Source organism: Epinephelus lanceolatus, chromosome 9 (assembly GCF_041903045.1).
Source record: "Epinephelus lanceolatus isolate andai-2023 chromosome 9, ASM4190304v1, whole genome shotgun sequence".
NCBI lineage: Eukaryota > Metazoa > Chordata > Actinopteri > Perciformes > Serranidae > Epinephelus > Epinephelus lanceolatus.
Genome location: NC_135742.1, coordinates 40,012,638 through 40,032,520, shown reverse-complemented (window position 1 = coordinate 40,032,520; position 19,883 = coordinate 40,012,638). Strand labels below are relative to the sequence as shown.

General features: G+C 40.1%; 1 protein-coding gene across 2 annotated transcripts in view; it reads right to left on the bottom strand.

Annotated features, from left to right (window-relative positions):
* whrnb (whirlin b) overlaps positions 1-19,883 on the bottom strand; it is a 144,218-nt gene that overhangs the window by 56,126 nt on the left and 68,209 nt on the right. For both annotated transcript variants that reach the window (XM_033618525.2, XM_033618524.2), the window contains exon 3: positions 3,059-3,184. In XM_033618525.2, coding sequence (XP_033474416.2) covers positions 3,059-3,184 — 126 coding nt within the window. The remainder of the gene's footprint in view (positions 1-3,058; positions 3,185-19,883) is intronic.

The following is a 19,883-nucleotide window of genomic DNA, read 5'->3' as shown; positions in this document are numbered from 1 at the left end:
GCCTCCTTCTCTGCCCGCTGCTGCCAGTGTAATGGCAGGATAACTCAATGTGATATAGACAGACCTCCACACACACACACACACACACACACACACACACACACACTGTAAAGATGGGCAGCGGCTCCCTTCCACAGACAACAAATGGCTGCAGACTACCAGTGAATGGAGACACATCTATGTGACTTGGAGAGGTGAAGAAAAATCATCCACTATTTTTTGTGCTTCCTCTTTTTCACCCTTTCTGTTCTCTCCCTCTTTCCTACTTTCACATTTTCTTTTAAAACGTGAAAAGCACTGGTTATGCAGCATGACCAGCCAATCCTCCATGGTAAAAAAAAAGTACCTCTTCATCGCACTCTGTCAAAAAACCTGAGAAATGTCACGCTGCATCTTTCAAGGGACAACATTTGAATTTGTAGAATGCCTTTGAAGCTTTGCCTTTTTAATCTCCTTTCTCTCTGTCTAAGACAGTTTTCCAGGTTTCCCAATTGGTTCGAAAAAGTAAGGACTCAAACTATAAATCTGATGTTTTATTTTTATCCCCAAGTAGGACACAGTGTGATATCATGAAAGCCATATTGAGGTTTCAGCCATACTGTTTACAGGTAGGAGACACTGGCTTCTGTTCTCCTTGCCTAAGGCTCTTTGAAAAATAGCACAGAGCTAGAGTGACCTGCTTGTTGAGGCAGAAAGCTGACCTGAAAACACACAGCAGAGGTTTAGTATGGCTAATAAAGCATTTTTGTAGACCTGTCATGGCGGTGAATTCAGCTGCCTGACTGCGGCTGTAAGGCAGGTGGCAGATGTTAGCAACGCCAACAGGTTTAGCAGTCTAATAGGAGGCAGGTGGCAGGAATGCTAACAGGTTCATCAGAATCAGGTAGCAGATGTTAGCGTTGACAGCTGGCACGGTGCCATAAATCTTCACGTCAACAACTCATTTAATCCATCACTAAGACCTGAAAGACCACCCCAAAGAGTGCTAATGTTTCAGGGTGTTCTACAGAAATGTGTTTTTCTACATTTTTTGTCCACTTAGTATGAAAATAAATTTGAAACTTTTCTTGAGTGGGTAATCTATCACACTGAACATAATGTCTGGTCTTATTTTTGTCAATTTTGTATGATTGTAGTGATGCAGTGCAACTCAGTCAACATTTACAATAGCAGTAATGAAGCTCTGACAGCAAAGAAAGCAGACGTGATGTTCATTGTGATGGATTGCCACATCTCAGGCTGGCTGATTTTCATACAGTACCAAAATGAATAGAAGAATTTCTTTTTTTTTTTTTTTTTTTAAAGATGTGAAACCATATCATGTCTGACAAGTAGATGCCAGTTTGTGGCATACTGGCATTTGCGAAGATTTGTCTTTATAAAGTGGAAAATCAATCAGTGTGATGAGACTTGTTTCAGTAATTTTCGCTGCAAATCAGCCGTTTTGTACAAACAGGGAGGACAGGAAATGGCCTGGCCAATCAGAGGCTGCCCTATAGTCTGCACTACATAATCTGAAGCATGTTTTAGGACACCACCACGTCACCGATAACGTCACCAATAACTTCAATGAACTCACTGAGTCTGTGGTGGATTTAATCTGGTCCTAAAACTACAGTTAAATCACTCCACAACCAGAAACCATAGATCACCAGAAAAACCCAGGATGCTATAAACACAGGCACTACTGTTTATAATTTAGGGCTGCAGTCTGGAAACACAGACAATTTGGATAACAAAGCAGCAGCCTGCAATGTAAGAGGAGCAGTAAAGGAGGGAAAAAAGACTTAAATTAGGGATGCACGATAGTATCAACATGTCATCGGTATTGGCCGATATCTGCTTTAAAATGAACTATTAGAATCGGCTTTTTCTTAACTTGCACAATGAATGATTATTGCATACATTGAAAGCATTGCATTTTGTGTCTCCATCTGCTGGTGGGCCATCACAATAAGAGTATGCATGCATAATATGATATTATTCCATTACAGAAGAGACTTGATAATCACTTAACTTAGATGGGGAAAAAGTGGATATATCAACACTGGTATCGGTTATCAGTCAAATGATTTGTTACATATTAGCATATTGCATATTGAACAAAAAATCCAATGTTGTGCATCCCTAACTGAAATGCAATGCACAAATTGAAGGGACAGACAGAATTTCACTTAAGTTGTACCTTACATGATTTCATGTGACAAATAAATTGAGAGATTTATGGATTGACTGATTTTTCGTTGATTGATTGTGCCTTATGCCTCTGCTTTCTTTTAACTGTAATCTCTCTGTTATATATTTCCTGGAACCATGTCACCTGTTATTGTACCTACAGTGTACCTGCCTGATCCTTTTGAGGCCTGATAACCTTTACTCTGCAGCTCGATCTGCTTGCAATCAGTCCAGCACCACAGAGTCTCAGCCTTATTTACATTGAGTACATTGAGAGCAACTTAAACCAGAAGTCAAACCTTGTATGTGTACACACACTTGATCACTTTGCCAATGATTCCGACTATCAACTCTGATCAGCAACAGTCAGTGTGAAAAACTTTCATACATATTTGTTGTCTGTGCTGAGTCCAAAACTGTAAAGTGAATTTCGCTAACCAAGGACCTATAACACTGGACTTTTTCTAAATTCAACACATTAAAAAATTAAATCAAATCAGAATAAGTCCCATGCATTGGCCATGGAAAGATTCTAGTTGACTGAATGACAAATGTCATTCAATCAACTAGAATGAATGAATGACAAATGTCCTGTCAAATATAATAGTGGAGACAATAATGGCTACAAGTGAAAACTGGAATCACGCATTCTTAAAAGTAACTCAGTAATGACTCTTGGCAGCCATCAATCAAGCCATCAATTTTACCTTTACTTCATTAGATAAGTCAATTGAATTAATTTTTATTTACAATGATGACCTGGCCAAGGGGCAGCGACAGGAAGAGGAAAAGAAAAGATGGAGAATTCTCATTTGACTGACATGTGGGACAGGTTTTGTGGTGTAATATAACAATACTAACAAGACAGATTGAGTTGGGGTACCTTTAATGCACCAGCATCTGCAGCAGATCCAGGGTCCACTCCAGTGATGTAGATCCCCAGTCCATACTCAGCACCACCTCTGATCATTAGGCCCAGAGAGCGACCGTCGTCCATATTCAGGTTTACCTATCAGGGAGACACAACATTCACATCTCTCAGTGTTGTCAAACCAAACTATCAAGGTCCAGTGTGTTGGCAGAAATTGAATATAATATTAAAAGTATGTTTTCTTCAGCGTATAATCACCTGGAAAAATGAATCACTGTGTTTTCATCACCTTAGAATGAGCTGTTTACATCAGCATAGGAAGTAGGTCCTCCTCCACAGAGATCACCATGTTGCATCACCATGTTTACAGTAGCCCAGAACCAAAATAAAGCAAACACTGTGTTATCTTTAAACCACATTATTTAGGGTTTATACGGCTTTAAATCACCTAGTCTGTTTGTTCTGGAGAGGAGGAGACCTCTATGGATAATGTGAATCCAAGTAAAAAAAAAACTCCTGAATATCTAGATCAGGGGTCAGCAACCTTATATCTATCAAAAGAGCCATTTTTGATCAATATTATTTTAAAAATCATCTGCCTGGAGACGTAAAACATTTTTTAGCTTTAAATTAAGGCCCTCCTCTGACTTGCCAAACAGCATCAGAGAAACATTGATTTGTAAAGTGAAACTACTTTAGTAAGTATTTTTACCAGTTGTTATCACCGGTTCTGTTTGTTCTGAAGAGGAGGATAAGTCAGCTCCTGGTACAAACCTCCTGAACAATGAACACTGACAGAATTCCAACCGGGGGAAGTTTCAGCTGGTTGCAATCTGCAATCCCTTCACTGACTTCAGACAAGCGGGAGAAAAAGATCCAGCAGGATGTGTCAGTAACAACCAATGCAGTTTGGTGTTACAATTAGCATTCTGCACTTGCATGTTAAAGATGTCACAAGCACTGGTGCTTAGCAGATTTACCAAGCATTGTATGCCTGTCAAAAAAAAAAAAAAAAAAACCCTAAACAAAAAACAAACAGCTTTCAAAGCTGCTTTATAGATATTTGTTGGTCAGTTTCACTTTGATTTAAATCCCTTCAGCAAAACTGTCACGATGCAGCTTGTCAGCAGAAGTAGCAGTTGCTCACTCAATAGGGACTTTAAGCAGCGGCGGATTTTGCCATGGCTACGGCTCCCGGAAATAGATCTGCGCTCCGCTGATTGAGACTTAAGCTGTAGTGCCTGCCGTAGCCTGCTGACTCACTACGAGAAAACAAAGCATCTCAAGTAGTCGCTACAACGCGTGGTTAAATGGTTTTCATTATATTTCTGAAATGAAACGTGTTCTACAATTGACAGTGACACACTATATTACATGTTTCAGCGATCCTTTCCCACAGACGCAGGATACTATGTATATTTCACTGTATAAAAACCATAGTGAAATATTTTCTGCTATAGGCTATATTCTCCCCTCATCCTTGCATTGCATACGGTATATAATTTCTCAGTATACCCTATACTATGCACATTAGTCTTTATTCCATTCCTTCATGCCAGCCTCTTTAGGAGCATACATAAGCCCTCCATCCCTCCCACGACACTGATCACAGATGAACTTGTCTGGAATCCCCAGCACATCTGCCAACACTGGAAGGTCGCACTTTCTCACTCTGAACTCCACCAGACATTCATCCTCCTCCATTTCATCCAGGTGAAAACGCGCATATAGTGTTGATATGGTAACTCTAAGTTCTTAGATTTGTTCACATCATATAATAACAAAAACTCTTCCTCTGATATTAACTTGTCATCTAATGCATAGAGCAACTCCTCTCTTGCCCTTTTGAAAGACATTTTGACCGAACTGAGATAGCTCACTTGATCACGTGGTGATCGATCAGCTGTTCCGACCTGACAGCTACTGCAGCAACCTGCTTAATGACTACTATGGATTTGACGCCTACGGTACCAGCGCCAGGAGAGATTTATTTCAGGGAGCCGTAGCTGTGGCAAAATCCGCCACTGCTTAAAGTCCCTAATGTCACTGCAACTGCTGCTAATCTGTGTGTGCCATAAACATATGTTTATCATAGTGAATATCATTAACAACTAGATTTAGATATAGCAGAGCATTTTTTTTTCCTATGATGCAACTTCAAAATTCACTGAATGCTGCTCAGTTGTTGAGTGTTCTCTGTGCAGTGTGTAAGTGCAATAACTTACCAGTGCATGGAAAAATATTTTTGCTAATATGTGAGTTACCATGTGATACATACAACATACTTGAGTAGCAATAGAGTGGATCTGTGCTACTTGACAGTGCAGTGGGGAATAATGTGGTTGATGCTGCAGGTTTTGAGCAGCTGCACACCATTTTAACGTGTGTATTTGTCCACCTCCATATTAAAAATGTCCTTGCTACAAAAATGTGAACCAGACCTCATTACATCACATTAAGGCCAGGCACCTCATTTAGAATGTGGATGTACTATAATATATGGAACTGTATTATCATATTCTCACCAGGAATTTAGAGGGTGTGGTACCAATGTTGTGTTGTGTCATCTTGTTTGTAACTTTTACACAGAATCTACTGTAAACACAGCTGCCGAGTAGAAAAAGTCTGGTGCGATGGACACAACAAGATTGCAGATGATGTGGGATGGTTTGCTGCTGATTGTGAAGGGTTTGGATGATAATAATCATCCTCAAATCCGAGGCCATGTTACCCTGCTGGAAATGGTGATTTACTCACTCTGGGTTAGAAGTAAAGAGATTCAAGTGTTTGAGGGTCTTGCTCACTGAGGGGAAGCTGCCATCATGCAAGATCATCAGGTGGATTGGTGTGATGTCTGTCTAAATGCAGAAGCTGTATCAGACCATTGTGTTAAAGGGGGAGCTGAGTATGAGGGTGAAGCTCTCAGTTTACCTATGGTCATGAACACTGGGTAATCAGGGGGAAGGACAATTGCCTTGCTTAGAATAGACAGATAACTAATACTGATAATGTATAACTTGAGACTTGGACAACAAATTCTTACTCTGGCCTCGTCACATATCAACGTTTGGAATGGTTCATGGACTTTCCACGTCGACATATGACGTGCAAGGTACACTGGGTATGTTGGTTGTTGATGTTCTAGGAAGCCAGGTCAACTTCAGCCTGTTACATACATTGTCTGTTTTTAAAATACACCTCCGTTTTCACAGTTTTACAGTTTGCATACAAATTCTTTCAATATAAACACACTACATCTATACAACACTGCTAATTGATGTCTTTTTCCTTCAAAAATACACGCACATGGTTATGTTTGGCCAACACATGCACAGGGTTTTGGTTTATGAAAAAAGCACAGGGTTTAGCTTTACAATCTTATGGGAAGCGAACACCGGCATCCTCGGCTAAAGTTGGTAGTTGTTGGACACATCTACCACCCCTGCCACCCGGCCCACTTGGACTTTCGCCCCATTACTTACCACAGAAACACTTAATTTGATGGTTTCTCTCTGGTTGTAATAACCAGAGGACCATCTGAGGGTAACATAAGATGACAAAGGGTGTGGGTGCCCCGTGCATGATATGCGGCAGCAGCTGTTTCTATGCTCCTCCCTCTGCTAATTTTTTAAGGGAATCTTTCATATATTCAAAAAATATTTTGCGCTTCGTTAGTGCTATGTTCTTATGTGAGTGCTATGATCAGTAAATGTACTCAGTGTACCCAGTGTATGATTTTGGAACAATAGCCTTATGTAACATTGCTGCTACAAGCTGAATTGTGGAGTCGTCGGACATAATCATCTGTTTTGGGTACATCAGTCAATTGTAGTGTCCACTGATAGTTCATATGTGACGTGTTTAGGTGACATCTGTCATTTGTAGTGACCATATACTGTGAAATTAATGGACGTAGCCACCCATCCACCACCCACCCACCCATCATCCATTGGTTTGCGGACTCCCTTTTTTTGAAGCCATGAGATTGGCATTTCAGCAGTCGTCATCTTGGATATTTGGAATCACAAGAGGTTGGAGCTGGGGAAGAGCGAGGGGTGGATGTGAGTAAGAGCCAAGGACAGTATCTGCTGACATTGCTCAAAGCGGTCCCGCCCTTAACTGTGCCAAACGGGTGAGTAATATAAAAATTCACCCTCCGTACAGTTGTCATGATCAGAGTTGGGTATAACGCGTTACTTTGTAGAGTACTTTGATTACTTTTTGCAGTAATGAGTAACCTAACGCACTAGTTTGCTGTTTGAGTAATCAAATACTTAAGTACATTTTCAAACAAGACATCAGTTACTTCCGTTACTTTTAGAACGCTGGTCCTTCAGCTCCGAAACAGCAATGACTGTCGTTTGGTTCTAATAACGGAGATAACGTTAAACCTATCAGTCTGAAAGAAGCCACGGAGCTTGTGGCTCGCTAAGTGGTCGGAGAAATGCTGCCGTTGTCTACGGTGGAGTCTAAATAGGTGGAGTAGGACTCACTGACAGACATATTTCAGACTCAGGACTTGCATTATGCCTGGTACACACTACACGCTAGTACTCACCAATTATCCCCGGTCGTCTTTCACGGCGTGTGTGATGTCATCGGCTTATTCTTGTCCTATATTTATTACTTTCAGTATTATTTGAGTCGCTGCCAGAACTGTGTCTGTTCATGTGCCAGCCGACATGTTGTTGTAGTCACCTAAAAGCGTCAGCAGATGGCAGGAGCTACATTTGAAGCACCACACGTAAACTATCATGCTACTGTATCTTCCACAGGAAGTTCTGACAAATGTTTCAGAATAAAAGCCTATTTAGAAAATGGAGGGATTCTCTCAGCCGAGGTTATAAGGGGCTTTTAATTTGAAACAAGTGTTGAGTTTGAAATGACGGTGCGATATGTTAACTTTACAAAGACAACGGAGTGGATAAAAAGTAAATATATAAACACACAGAGAGATTAATAAATAACGGACCATCTATAATGTAGTTTGTTTCAAATGAAGCTGGGAGCCTCTGCAGTTGTGGTGAGTAAAAGCCCCGCCGCTATTTGTTATACAAACAACATATATGCTTGTAATATATTGCTGTATGTTATTACTTTATGTCCGACCGTGAGGATGTACCATTGTTTGCTAGCTTGATGCTAATGACAGTAACGTTAACTCAGCGGGTTGACAAAGTGCCTCTGCTGTTTCACACCATCATTTTCTCCTTTCACTATGTGTGGTAACATCCCTAGAGGAAATATTAAAAATGCTGGGGTGTTGTTGTCATACAGTTGTCTACGGCAGCAGATCGTTCTGTGTTTCTACTGGTCAAAGTGACGGCTGTGATGGGAGAATTGGATCTCAGTGAAGGGCAAGTGGTCCATAACTTTAATTTTGGAGACAAAAAAATGTAGGCTTAGCGCCCTGCCCAATAGGAAATGTAGAATACTCAAAAGTGCTTGAGTTAGGGGCGTCGGTGCCTTAGTGGTAGAGCAGGCGCCCCATGTACAAGGCTGTTGCCGCAGTGGCAAGGGTTCGAGTCCAGCCTGTGGCCCTTTGCTGCATGTCATCCCCCCTCTCTCTCTCCCCCTTTCACACTTAACTGTCTTGTCCATTAAAGGCAAAAAATGCCCAAAAAAATATCTTGAAAAAAAAAAAAAAAAGTGCTTGAGTTACTTTACTCAGGGATTAAAGCAGTAAAGTAACTGGTTACTTTTTTAAAAAAGTAACGCAGTAACGTACTTTGATTACTTTTAAAGTAACCCTTACCCAACACTGGTCATGATGGGGAAAAGTAGCTATAGAGGAAAAAAAAACTGCTTTGTGTACTAGGCTGTAAACATGTTTATTTCTGCTGACTAGCTTAGGGAGCCAGCCTCAAGTGGCTGTTCAAAGAACTGCAGTTTTTGGCACTTCTGTGTTGGCTTCATTTATTAGCCCTGGAGGCTGCTGCTTGGTAGCTAATAAAAGTAGATAATAACCAGGGTTCAACGCTAAGGTTTTTTTTCACTTGCCCGGTCGGGCAAGTTGGTCAGAGATCTACTTGCCCAAAGTCAGTTTTTACTTTCCCTATAAAAACTGTTTAATTTAAGCGGCTATCAAATAACAAAGACTGCAGTTATTTTTATGTTATATAATCTTTATTCACACTGTATTTATTAATTAAAACAACATGTCATGTATTGTAGCTTAATTCCTACACAAAAAGGGCTTAAAGTGAAAAATTCGTCAATCGTTCTCCGTCTATAATTTTGCGCCCTACTTGAGCCATGCCCACCTCTATTTATTTTTCACCCCTCTCTCCAGTTCTGCTGTATTAACACCGATTTTAATATATTTTGCTTCCATCTCTCTGCCCTGCTCTACTCTACTTCAACGCTACTTAGCTCTCTCTCTACTCTACCAGTAGACTACCACATCCACCTGTTGCACAAAACGCACACAGCAGTGTTTCCCCTAGGATGGAGTTGTAGCAGCGGAGGTGAAGCACACGCATGAAAGAGACAGAAATGACACGATGACATAACATCATAAATAGTATATTGTTATGTTATTATATGAAGCATCTGTTGTGCAAAATAATATCAATGGGGGCTGTGGGCAGGACATTGTTACACAGCTGGCCTGTGACTTCAGGCAGAGAGACCGCTGCATCAGAGCAGAAGAGCACGTTTTAAAATACATTTATTTTATCAATTAGTTATTAACTTTTACTATTTTTAGCAACTTGCCCAGTGACTTGTTAGTTTACATGCCCGACCATGAGTTTTACTTGCCCCGGGCAATCGGGCAATCCTTATTGTTGAGCCCTGATAACTTAGGTTACACTTGTGTTACTTAGTACTAAATTGCATTAACAGGCAGAACCACTTCTTCACCTTCTATACTTAAAGTATTGAATGAATTGAATTTTATGAATAAAATTGAAAAAAAATCCTCCTCTGTCAGATTAGATGATTCAAAGTGGATGTAACCACTTTGTGCAAGTCAAAAAGGTTTATTCTAATTAAATGCTATGGGCATGTAAATGCACATCTTACTGAATCGCTATATTCAGTGTCCATGCAAACAATTCAGTTTGACTCTAATCCAGGGGTCACGTTAACCGGATATTCTCGGTCATTGACCGGTTTTTTACAGCAATGACTGGAAAATCTGAAGGCCGTCGGTCATTTTGACCGGTTGCAATTACCATCCCTGCCCACATGGCAGCGGAGTGCACAGTCAGTGGCTGCCGTTTTCACACTGCAGAGAAAAAGTCATTCATCTGCTTCATGTAGCTAGTAGTTATTGAGCCCTGGACACACCGCTTGACTGTCCACACAGGCAGCGCATTTCTCCTGTGCTCTCCGCGCCGATTAAACATCGACTCCAATCGTCTGTTCCCGTCAGTACTCGTTTTTTCATTTCAACAGGTCATATTAAACATGGGTAAGGCCATATTTTAATCATTTTTATAACGTAATAAGTTAATTACAATTTGTCATTGCATGTCCATGTATTGAGCGTGTTGGATAAACACTGAATGAATAGGGCATATTGTTCTGACCATTTTATTTATGTAGTTATGTCTATAGGCTCAGTGACACAAAATTAAAACTGTAATGAAGTGATTATGGTATTGAAAAATGTGTTCGGTTATGCACTGTTGTGTTATTTTAAATTATAAACAAGGTATTTTCTCCTCACGTTCCTCAGTGCGTGCTGTTATTTTATTTTGAAAATTGGCCGGATTCTCTCGTCTTTTCTGTGTCCGACTTCCTGTTTGGTACGATCCACTCTATCCAGCTTGACAGAAGCGCTCGCGGCTCGCATGAAAAATAGACTAGACGCCAAACTGAAGCGCTGCCTCCGCGGCCTGTGTGGACAGTCAGATAGGTTAACATGGGCGCCGATTGAAAACTGCCTCTGCTGCTGGGCGCTGTGCTTCGGTTCCGCGTCCGGTGTGTCCAGGGCGAAGCCTAATGGCACAGGTGTGTGGATGTCTGTTCATCTTTTCGTTCTTGTCCGTATTAATGCACACATTATAACTTGCTTGTTGGATTTATTAAAAACGAACGAATGAAAACTAAATATCTTTGAATAGGCTATCTTAAAGGAAAATTAAAATGACCGGTAAAAATAGTTTATGACCGGATTTTTATGACCCTGTCGGTCAAAATGACCGGCGACAAAAAAGTCTAGCGCAACGTCTACTCTAATCATATTGATTTCAGCTAGACTGAATAAATATTATCCATGTTACCGCAGCTATTGATTGTGCCAATAATTAGTTGAGGCAATTATTCCACACTCGGGTGTTGTGGAGAATCTCAGGTACGTCAGTTTTCTCTTGCAAGAAGCTTTTACAGGAGAGCTAGTCTGGAGTATTCTCTGTCACCACCAAATTGAGTGCTGCGGCACAGAGTGCACAGTCCCTTAATGGGAAGGAGAAGAGGTGATTAGACTGGTCATGATTGAAGCCAGGGCCATCACACCTCCTGTTCCAGCACTGTTTTCAAACTGCATCACAGGAGCACATTGCTTCTGCCTCAGAATGACCAAAACCATCTGATCCATACACTCACACTGCATCTCTGACCATGTGCCACCAATTACTATTCACGGAATGCTTTTAGGAAAATTCTCTTTACAAATTGTCCTGTATAAGTAGACATATAGTGTGTCATTAAGGGGATAGGACAAGGACAGTAACAACAGTGTAATATAATATAATATTTTTATTGAGGATTTTTGTTTTGACATTCAAAAAACTACTAGTTCTGGCACTGATACGACCTGCAAACTATTTCATAATATGGACAATACTTCTCATATTGTAATGTATGGTGTATCAAGTTGTTTATACGTATAGAGTCCACCTTATGCACATTGCCTTATGCCACAAAACATTATATTGGAAGAGTTAGTTCAGTCATCTATACCTTTTGTCCCACTGACCCCATTTAAAAATAAAAATAGACGATATGAATACCATAAGCTCAAAAAAGAAAAAAAATACTATGCATACAAAGAATAAAGGAAAACACAAACTCAACAGTGTAATCCACCACCGTTCAGCTCATAATGATTATGCATAAAAAAGACTTGATGGAGGATAAAGCAACACATAATGTAGATTAATTAAAGCATTAACGAGACATTATGAAAGAAATGTTATAATCTTTTTTTCCTGGTCACCCCTGGTCAAACTTTTGTTTACTGTGAATAGTTGAGTAAGAATAGAATAGAGTAGAATTTGAACTGAAAAGCATAGAAAGGCAAGATGATAAAGATGAAACATGCTTTCCAACATTTTAAGCAAGATCAAGGTACTACTACTTTTTAATTTGTAAAATTTTAGAGTGAAACAAAGGAAAGGAGCACCATGCAAAGGTCTGAACACCCCAAGACATTTGAGCTCTCAGACAACTTTTAACATGGTCTCAGACCATAATTAGCTTGTTACGACTATGGCTTGTTCACAGTCATCATTAGGAAAGGCCAGGTGATGCAAATATCAAAGCTTTTCAAGTATAGTGACTTCTGAAACCTTGTCCCAACAATCAACAGCCATGGGCTCCTCTAAACCTAGTCTAGCACTCTGAAAACTAAAATAACTGATGCTCACAATGCATCAAGAAGTGTTTTCAGGTAGCTTTTTCTTCAGTTTAGAATGTAAGAAACAGGAACTGTGGAGGCCAAGTTGAGGTCTGGAAGACTCTCTGAGAGAGCTGCCTCTAGAATTGTTAGAAAAGAAAATCAATGGATGGAAATCTGTGGATAGACCTAAAAAGAGCAGTGCATGCAGAACTGCCCAAGAATCTCACAGAGCTAGAAGCCATTAGCACAAAGAATGGGCGAAAATCCCCCTTGGAAGAACTGAAAGACTCTTAGCTGGTTAGAAGCTGTGACATTTGCCAAAAGGGGGCGCTACTAAGTACTGACAATGCAGACTGCCCAAACTCCAGGTTCAAACTGTAAATTAAAAAGTAATATTGCTTAAAATACTGAAGAAATGTGTCATCTTAATTTTTTTGCCTTTTGGAGATCAGTTCATCTTCTACTTACTTCACTACTCACAGTAAATGAAATTTTGACAATGGGTGCCCAAACATTTGCATGCAATTGTAAAATGAAATAAAAGCATCTGACTGTAGGACCTCCTGCCTCTCATAAACTATAAGCGTTTGTTGTTGTATGAACACACATCAGCCATTGTGCTGGCAGATCAGCAAAATGTATATATGCGTTGTTTCTAATAGGTGGAATGTCTGACTAACAATGTCGGCCTGCTAATAGCAATATATCCACCCACAACACCCACTCCTGCAACAGCTCATTCACTCTGCTGCCTTCTGGCAAGCAATACGGAAGTATCCACTGTTGTTACACTAGACTACAGAGCAGCTTCTGTCCTCAAGCTGTGAGACTCCTTTTGTTTCTTGTGTAACAAAAAGAGACTAAACTTGCATTTCATTGAGCAAACCTGTCTCAAATTAAATAATACACAAATTAATGAACCTGGAACATAACAGGAGTGTTGATTTGGAAAACTCTCGTGGGCTTCTCTATGGCCATAGGAAAATAAAAAGAATAAAATAAAATAAAATAAGTTTAAATAAAATAAAATGAAATAAAATAAAACACTGCATGAATAGCAACATACTCAACCATGATTTATTCAATTGTTCTTAATTTGATTGCTGTGTGACTATGTTAATTCAAAGCTGCCCTAATCAGTTTTCTGCCACGTGGGAGCAGCACAGCAAGCTGAAAACACAACATCTGACATATTTTAACTCTAGAAAGTTTGCAAACATATTCCTGTTTACACCTCCAGTAAACATGGAGCAACCACTGGTCAACATTAGCATTCGTTTGGAGCTGTTTTTCTGCTCTCCTTATAAATGCAAATCATTCTCTTCACTCTCCCATTCATTGTCCTGTCTTGTTTGGTTTACACCAAGTTGATTAAAATAGAGTTTGTGGGCCAGAAAACCAAATTAATGACCTACAAAAGGCTAAAAAGCTCTGCAGAGCTGAGGGGAATAGCAGAGTTCATAATAATTTGGGTTTGTCCATTTTACGTGAAGTCTTTGCATTTTAGAAGTTGGGAGCAGACAATTTCTGATATTACTGGTAGACAATTTACTTATTTGATTTTAGCTCATTAACTTATCAATTGATTGTGTTATTTGGCAACAGTACTTGTTTTACCTCCCTAAGTACCATCCAGAGGACAAAGGAAATATGTTAAATTATGTATTTCTAAGGGCACACATTCATATTTTGAGAGGTTTTTTCCCCACTTAATAGGCTCTGTGGCAAGGAAAACAAGTAACAGCTCACTTTTGTCCACATGAAATTAAAATCACCTAAAAGGCTACAGGGGTTTGACAACCATTTTCAGTCAAAGTGAGCCCCCCATAATACACAACCATTTGATGCAATGATAAAATAGAAATATTACTGATTGAATTATTGAATTATTCTCAATTTGTCATTTGTTGCATTTAATTCAAACCACTCTTTCACAAAATGAGGCTTTAATTAAATCTCAACTTCCAAAGCCACTGATGGAGATTTTTTTGTGCTATCACAAATTGATACAGATGAGAATCTAACAAATTTGAAATGATGGATTCACACAAAAAGGCTCTTTATAAATAGGAGGACTCGCGGGGTGACTTAGCTCTGTAATTGTCACACAAGCGAGCAGTTCCAGTAGACATGATTCATAAAACAGACAGCTTGTCACAGCTGGTGTGTGGGGCAACAGGGATGGGACCAAAATGCCGACAGAGGAGGCACAGAATGAATCAGTGCTTTATTGGAGAAACAAGAGAATGGATGGGCTTAAGAATCTCCATGGATGCAAAGCATGTGGGTGATTGGGTGATGCAGTTTTACAACTCATTTTGAATGTTATGACTCTATTAAAAAGGCATTAGTAGTGGTTATCAGCATCATAGATCTAGGTTCGAATCAATCAGCAGTGTTTGGGGCTGAAAAATGAAGCCAACGCCTAAATGTGAAAACTGCAGTTCCTAGAATGGCCACTTGAGGCTGGCTGAAAAAGCAAGTCCATCCCTGTAGACCCCCAGGTTAACATGTTTATAGCCTCGTAGAAAAGACTTTGGTCTCTATAGCTAATTTCAACATTCATGAAAATTCATGTAAATTTTTGTTTACATTTCATTAAGGCTCAAAGTTACATGCATTTAATGACAGGCTGTCTACAAGGCATTACCACAGTGCATGACTTAGATCCATCCCTTGCTCCTCCACAGCTCCACCCTCTTGACCAAATATGGTCACCTTTGGCTCCAAAAAAACACAAGATGGTGACATGTGAAATACCAAACTTGAGACTTCAAAATGGGAGTCCATAAACCAATGGGTGACATTACGGTAGCTATATTGATTATTTTTGTACTATGTTTACATGGTTCCTGCTACACTTACTGGCACAACAATGCTATGGTTAAGTTTAGGCACAAAAACCACTTGATTATGGTTAACAGTGATGACAAAGACATGGCTTAAATCGCCATAAAAAATATTGGCAGTGTGCGTTTATGCAAACCACATATACCTTACAGGTTCACAATGTCCTGATTTCAACCTTCGTTCAAAATATTTGGGGAGTTTATAATATTTAGACATATGTTTAGAGTGTGACAAACCTCAAAACCATTGCTGACAATTTTTTTAAGTGTCTGTGGTGACCATCTTTGACTTTCAAAATGGCGACCACCCATAACCTGTTTTTAGCTGGATCCCTCATGATAAATCAAATTGGTGTTGAGTAGGGCTGTACCCAAATATTCGGATATTCTAATTTTCGTTTCTATGGGTAGGTATTCGTTTGGTATTCGATATTCATTTTTTATTTACTTTTTTTTTTTTTTTTACTTTTTTTTTGGTGCTAAATGTAGTCTTTTTGTTGTTGGTAAATGTAGGTTATCAATAAAAATCAAAACTTTTAAATTGTATTGTTAAAAATGTGAAAATACAGTATCCTACCAACTGAGCTTGTGTGCACGGCACGCTTGAGCGCATCCGTCTGAGGCTGTGGATCAATGCCAAGTTTTACCACTTTATCACTATTCCCTCTAACTTGTAGCTGTTTTTTCATTATCTTTTGAATTTAATATGAATTATGGAACCGTTTTTAATCAATGTTTGTTTCCCCTGTTTTGTACAATAAATTATTGTTTAAAGTTTCAACAAGTTTCTTTTGGAGTGTGTGACACAAGTGTGTTTTGAAAACGGCCGCGGACTGTCACCTGCTCAACGCATCAGTACCTGAGGATGCCATGACAGTAATAGCCAATAATGTCAAAATATCATTTACAGACCGATTTAAAAGACGATCACTGCTGCCCGACCCGCAGGTCCATTTGCGGGTCCCGCGGGTTATGGGTCGACCAGCGCATCACTACTCAGCTCAGTCTATAAAGGCTGTACATACAACAGTAAGGCTATAGACATTATATTGTATTCAGGCCGGCAGAACCAGGAGCACATCGGCTCTACAGTGCACGGCACTGCTGATTAACCATTTTATTGCAGCACAGAGTGTCTGCCAGCAACCAGTTACTTGCAGAGGCTTCCTACAACTTGTTTCAACTGTTCCGATTTAATCAGAAGACAAATTAAACAGGATGACTAGCCAATGCGAAAATCAAAAGAAAGCACAGAATAATGTACTGAAGGAGACTGTTGTGCCATCACATTTTTTTGTGGTTTGAGAGCAAAGGTCCAGTCGCCGCTGTGCAAAACTCCACAATACAATTAGGTCTGAAAAAACCCCGGAGTCCTCCCCGCCCCCCATTCGTTAAAAATCCTGCCGAAAGTCCGAATGTTAAAAAATGGTATTTGGAACAGCCCTAGTGTTGAGTTTAGTAGTTAACTGCATAGTTTCCAAGCCAAGTATCTGATGCTGCACCTGCCATTATTGTGTTTTGTATATGGTAAATAATTGCTGTATCTCTTGTTATGGTATCTCTTATTACTACACTTGACAACTAGCTAGATAGTGTTAGCAGCTAACTTTAGAAAAACAACAGCAAAGATAACCTGAGTGGTCAGTGTTAAGCACTGGTTGACATACCTAGCTAATGTTAAACACAATAAGTTATTTAGCAGGGGTCAGTTGAGAACTCACTTAATAGCTAAGACATAGGCATGGACAGACAGCGTCATTCAGCCAGGTGACATTTTATCTATTGACCTGACAGAGCAGAAAACTGTGGCAAGAGAAGGGGAGGAGGTGTGTGCTTAATGCTACATAAGGACTCGTGTGACAATATGAATGTGAGGTGTTGTCCTGTTCCTGCTCGCCCTGCACCACAAGGATCTGGATCACTGCCATAAGCCATTCAGAGGTGGTTGGAGAGTAGTGCTGCCTGTGTATGGGAGGATTGACTATGCATCTGTCTTGTTGAGGTTGAGATATGTAAACATACTTCAATGCATCCCCCACTGATGCAAGAGATGGAGCCAATCAGAGGATAGAGCACGTTCCAGGACACCTCCATCAATGTCATCAATGAATTCACTAAGTCTGTGGCGGATTTCATTTAAAAAACAACAGAAGCAACTGTACCCAAAACTACAGTTAAATCATTCCACAACCAGAAACCATGGATTAACAGAACCACCCGGGATGCCATAAACACACGCACTGATCGCACAAAGCGCAAATGATGTTGAGGAAGTTGACACCTTAATGATCTGCCTTGCTGTATCAACAGCAACAACAACAACAACAAAAAACTGCTCAACTTGCTTTGACACAGATATCCTGATTTTGGCATTAGCTAACCAGGACATTCTGGGATATTGTAGGTCCAGAAAAGACAAAAGTATTATCTGCACTCTGTGCATTCTCTGTTGCTGACAATACTGGAAGGTCTGCAAGAGTTGGTATGAGCTCACACTACACAACTTTCAAAGTCTGCCGATCGCTGCATTATTCACACTGCACAACTTGCTGTCTTGTAACTGCAAGTCTTGAAGTCATTATGGTTTCCACACTAACTGACCAGAAAAAAGGGGTCACACACTAAAAGATCCTCTACCAAGAGGAATCCCAGATGAATAGGCCTATGTCTTGTGATGCACGTTTCAACTCCCTGGTGCTTACAAGTATCACCGGTTAACAACTTACAGAAACATTACAGGTATGTAATAGTGGGCATCTCTCCCCACCATTTCCCCCAGCTCATTTTGAAATTTAGTGAACGTTGTTTGTTACTTATTTTGCTGCTCATGTTTATCTGCTAGCTTAATGTCTGATATCAACCCAGTCAGAGATCATGTCAGTTGTTGCCAGATCTCACAAGAGTGTGTTGCCAAGACAGACTTTTATGTCAGTATGTTTAGAAGGGTTAGGGCTTGTGAAAAATGGGTCCAGTACTTACTTTAGTGACCATGAGGTAATCTGTACTCACGTTCACTTTTTCCACTGCAAGGAATAGACTCCGCCGCTAGTCTCTCAGAGGGGCATGGCAGTGGTGAAACCCACTTGACACAGATACAGAAGGGAAAATCTTGAGTGAGCCATCTGGATTTATCAATAGTCTCTGCTCTCTCTCTCTTTTTCCCTCTCAAGTACACAAACACACTTTTGACAGCACCACAGGGCTCAGTCCTTGTCTACATTGCACTAGTGAGTTTTCACCTCACATCTTTGAACAGTCTTTAAATCACATATCAACATAATAGTCTTTCAAATCACATATCAAAAACTTTGTCTCCAAGCTGAAGGTTAAATTGGGCTTCTTTTTTAGAAATAAATCTAACTTCTCCCTTCAAGCACAGAGACACTTGATATCTACAACTTTTTTTTTTTTTTTAACCTCTGCTGGATTATGGTGATTTGCTTCTCACGAATGCCCCTGACCAGTGTCCAAAGAGGTTAGACACTTTGTACCATTGTGTTTTGTGCTTTATTACTGGTTGTGACAATCGCATACACCACTGTACTCCGTAAGCCAGTGCTAAATGGCCATCTTTACATGTCCGCAGGCTCTTGCGTTTGTTGGTTTGCATATATAATTCTATTCTTGACCTGGTTCCCTCTTTTCTTTCTATATCAAGGCTCAACAATAAGGATTGCCCGATTGCCCGGGGCAAGTAAAACTCACGGTCGGGCATGTAAACTAACAACTCACTTGCCCGATCGGGCAAGTTGCTAAAAATAGTAAAAGTTAATAACTAATTGTTAAAATAAATGTATTTTAAAACGTGCTCTTCTGCTCTGATGCAGCGGTCTCTCTGCCTGAAGTCACAGGCACAGCTGTGTAACAATGTCCTGCCCACAGCCCCCATTGATGTTATTTTGCGCGACGGACGCTTCATATAATAACATAACAATATACTATTTATGGTGTTATGCCATCGTGTCATTTCTGTCTCTACATGGTCACGCGTTAACAATTCTCCTCTGCTCTCTGTATCGCGCACGGCGGAGTTCCGCCACACACACAGGTGAGCACGCTAGAGCGGCTCGGGCCGCATTTTCCAGACCAAACCTGACCCCGAGCCCGATGCAGTTTGTCAGCTGACAGAGTTATTGAAATGGACAGTGTGTAAATAACCAACAGACTGCTGTTACACACAGACAAACACGCTGCTCGCACAGCAGCTCAGCATGGCACTCATGTTGAGCTTGTGTTGCGTTCAGGTGTTGTCACGTAAATAACAACTTCCAACACTTAACTAGGTCATAGCACAAAACAGCAGCATGTCAAGTGATTTTTTACTTGATTATATTCAATAAAATTGTATGTTCCTAAATCTTGAGACACCTCATATGTAAGCTAGACAGACATTTCACCTGCTCATTACTGTGCACACATG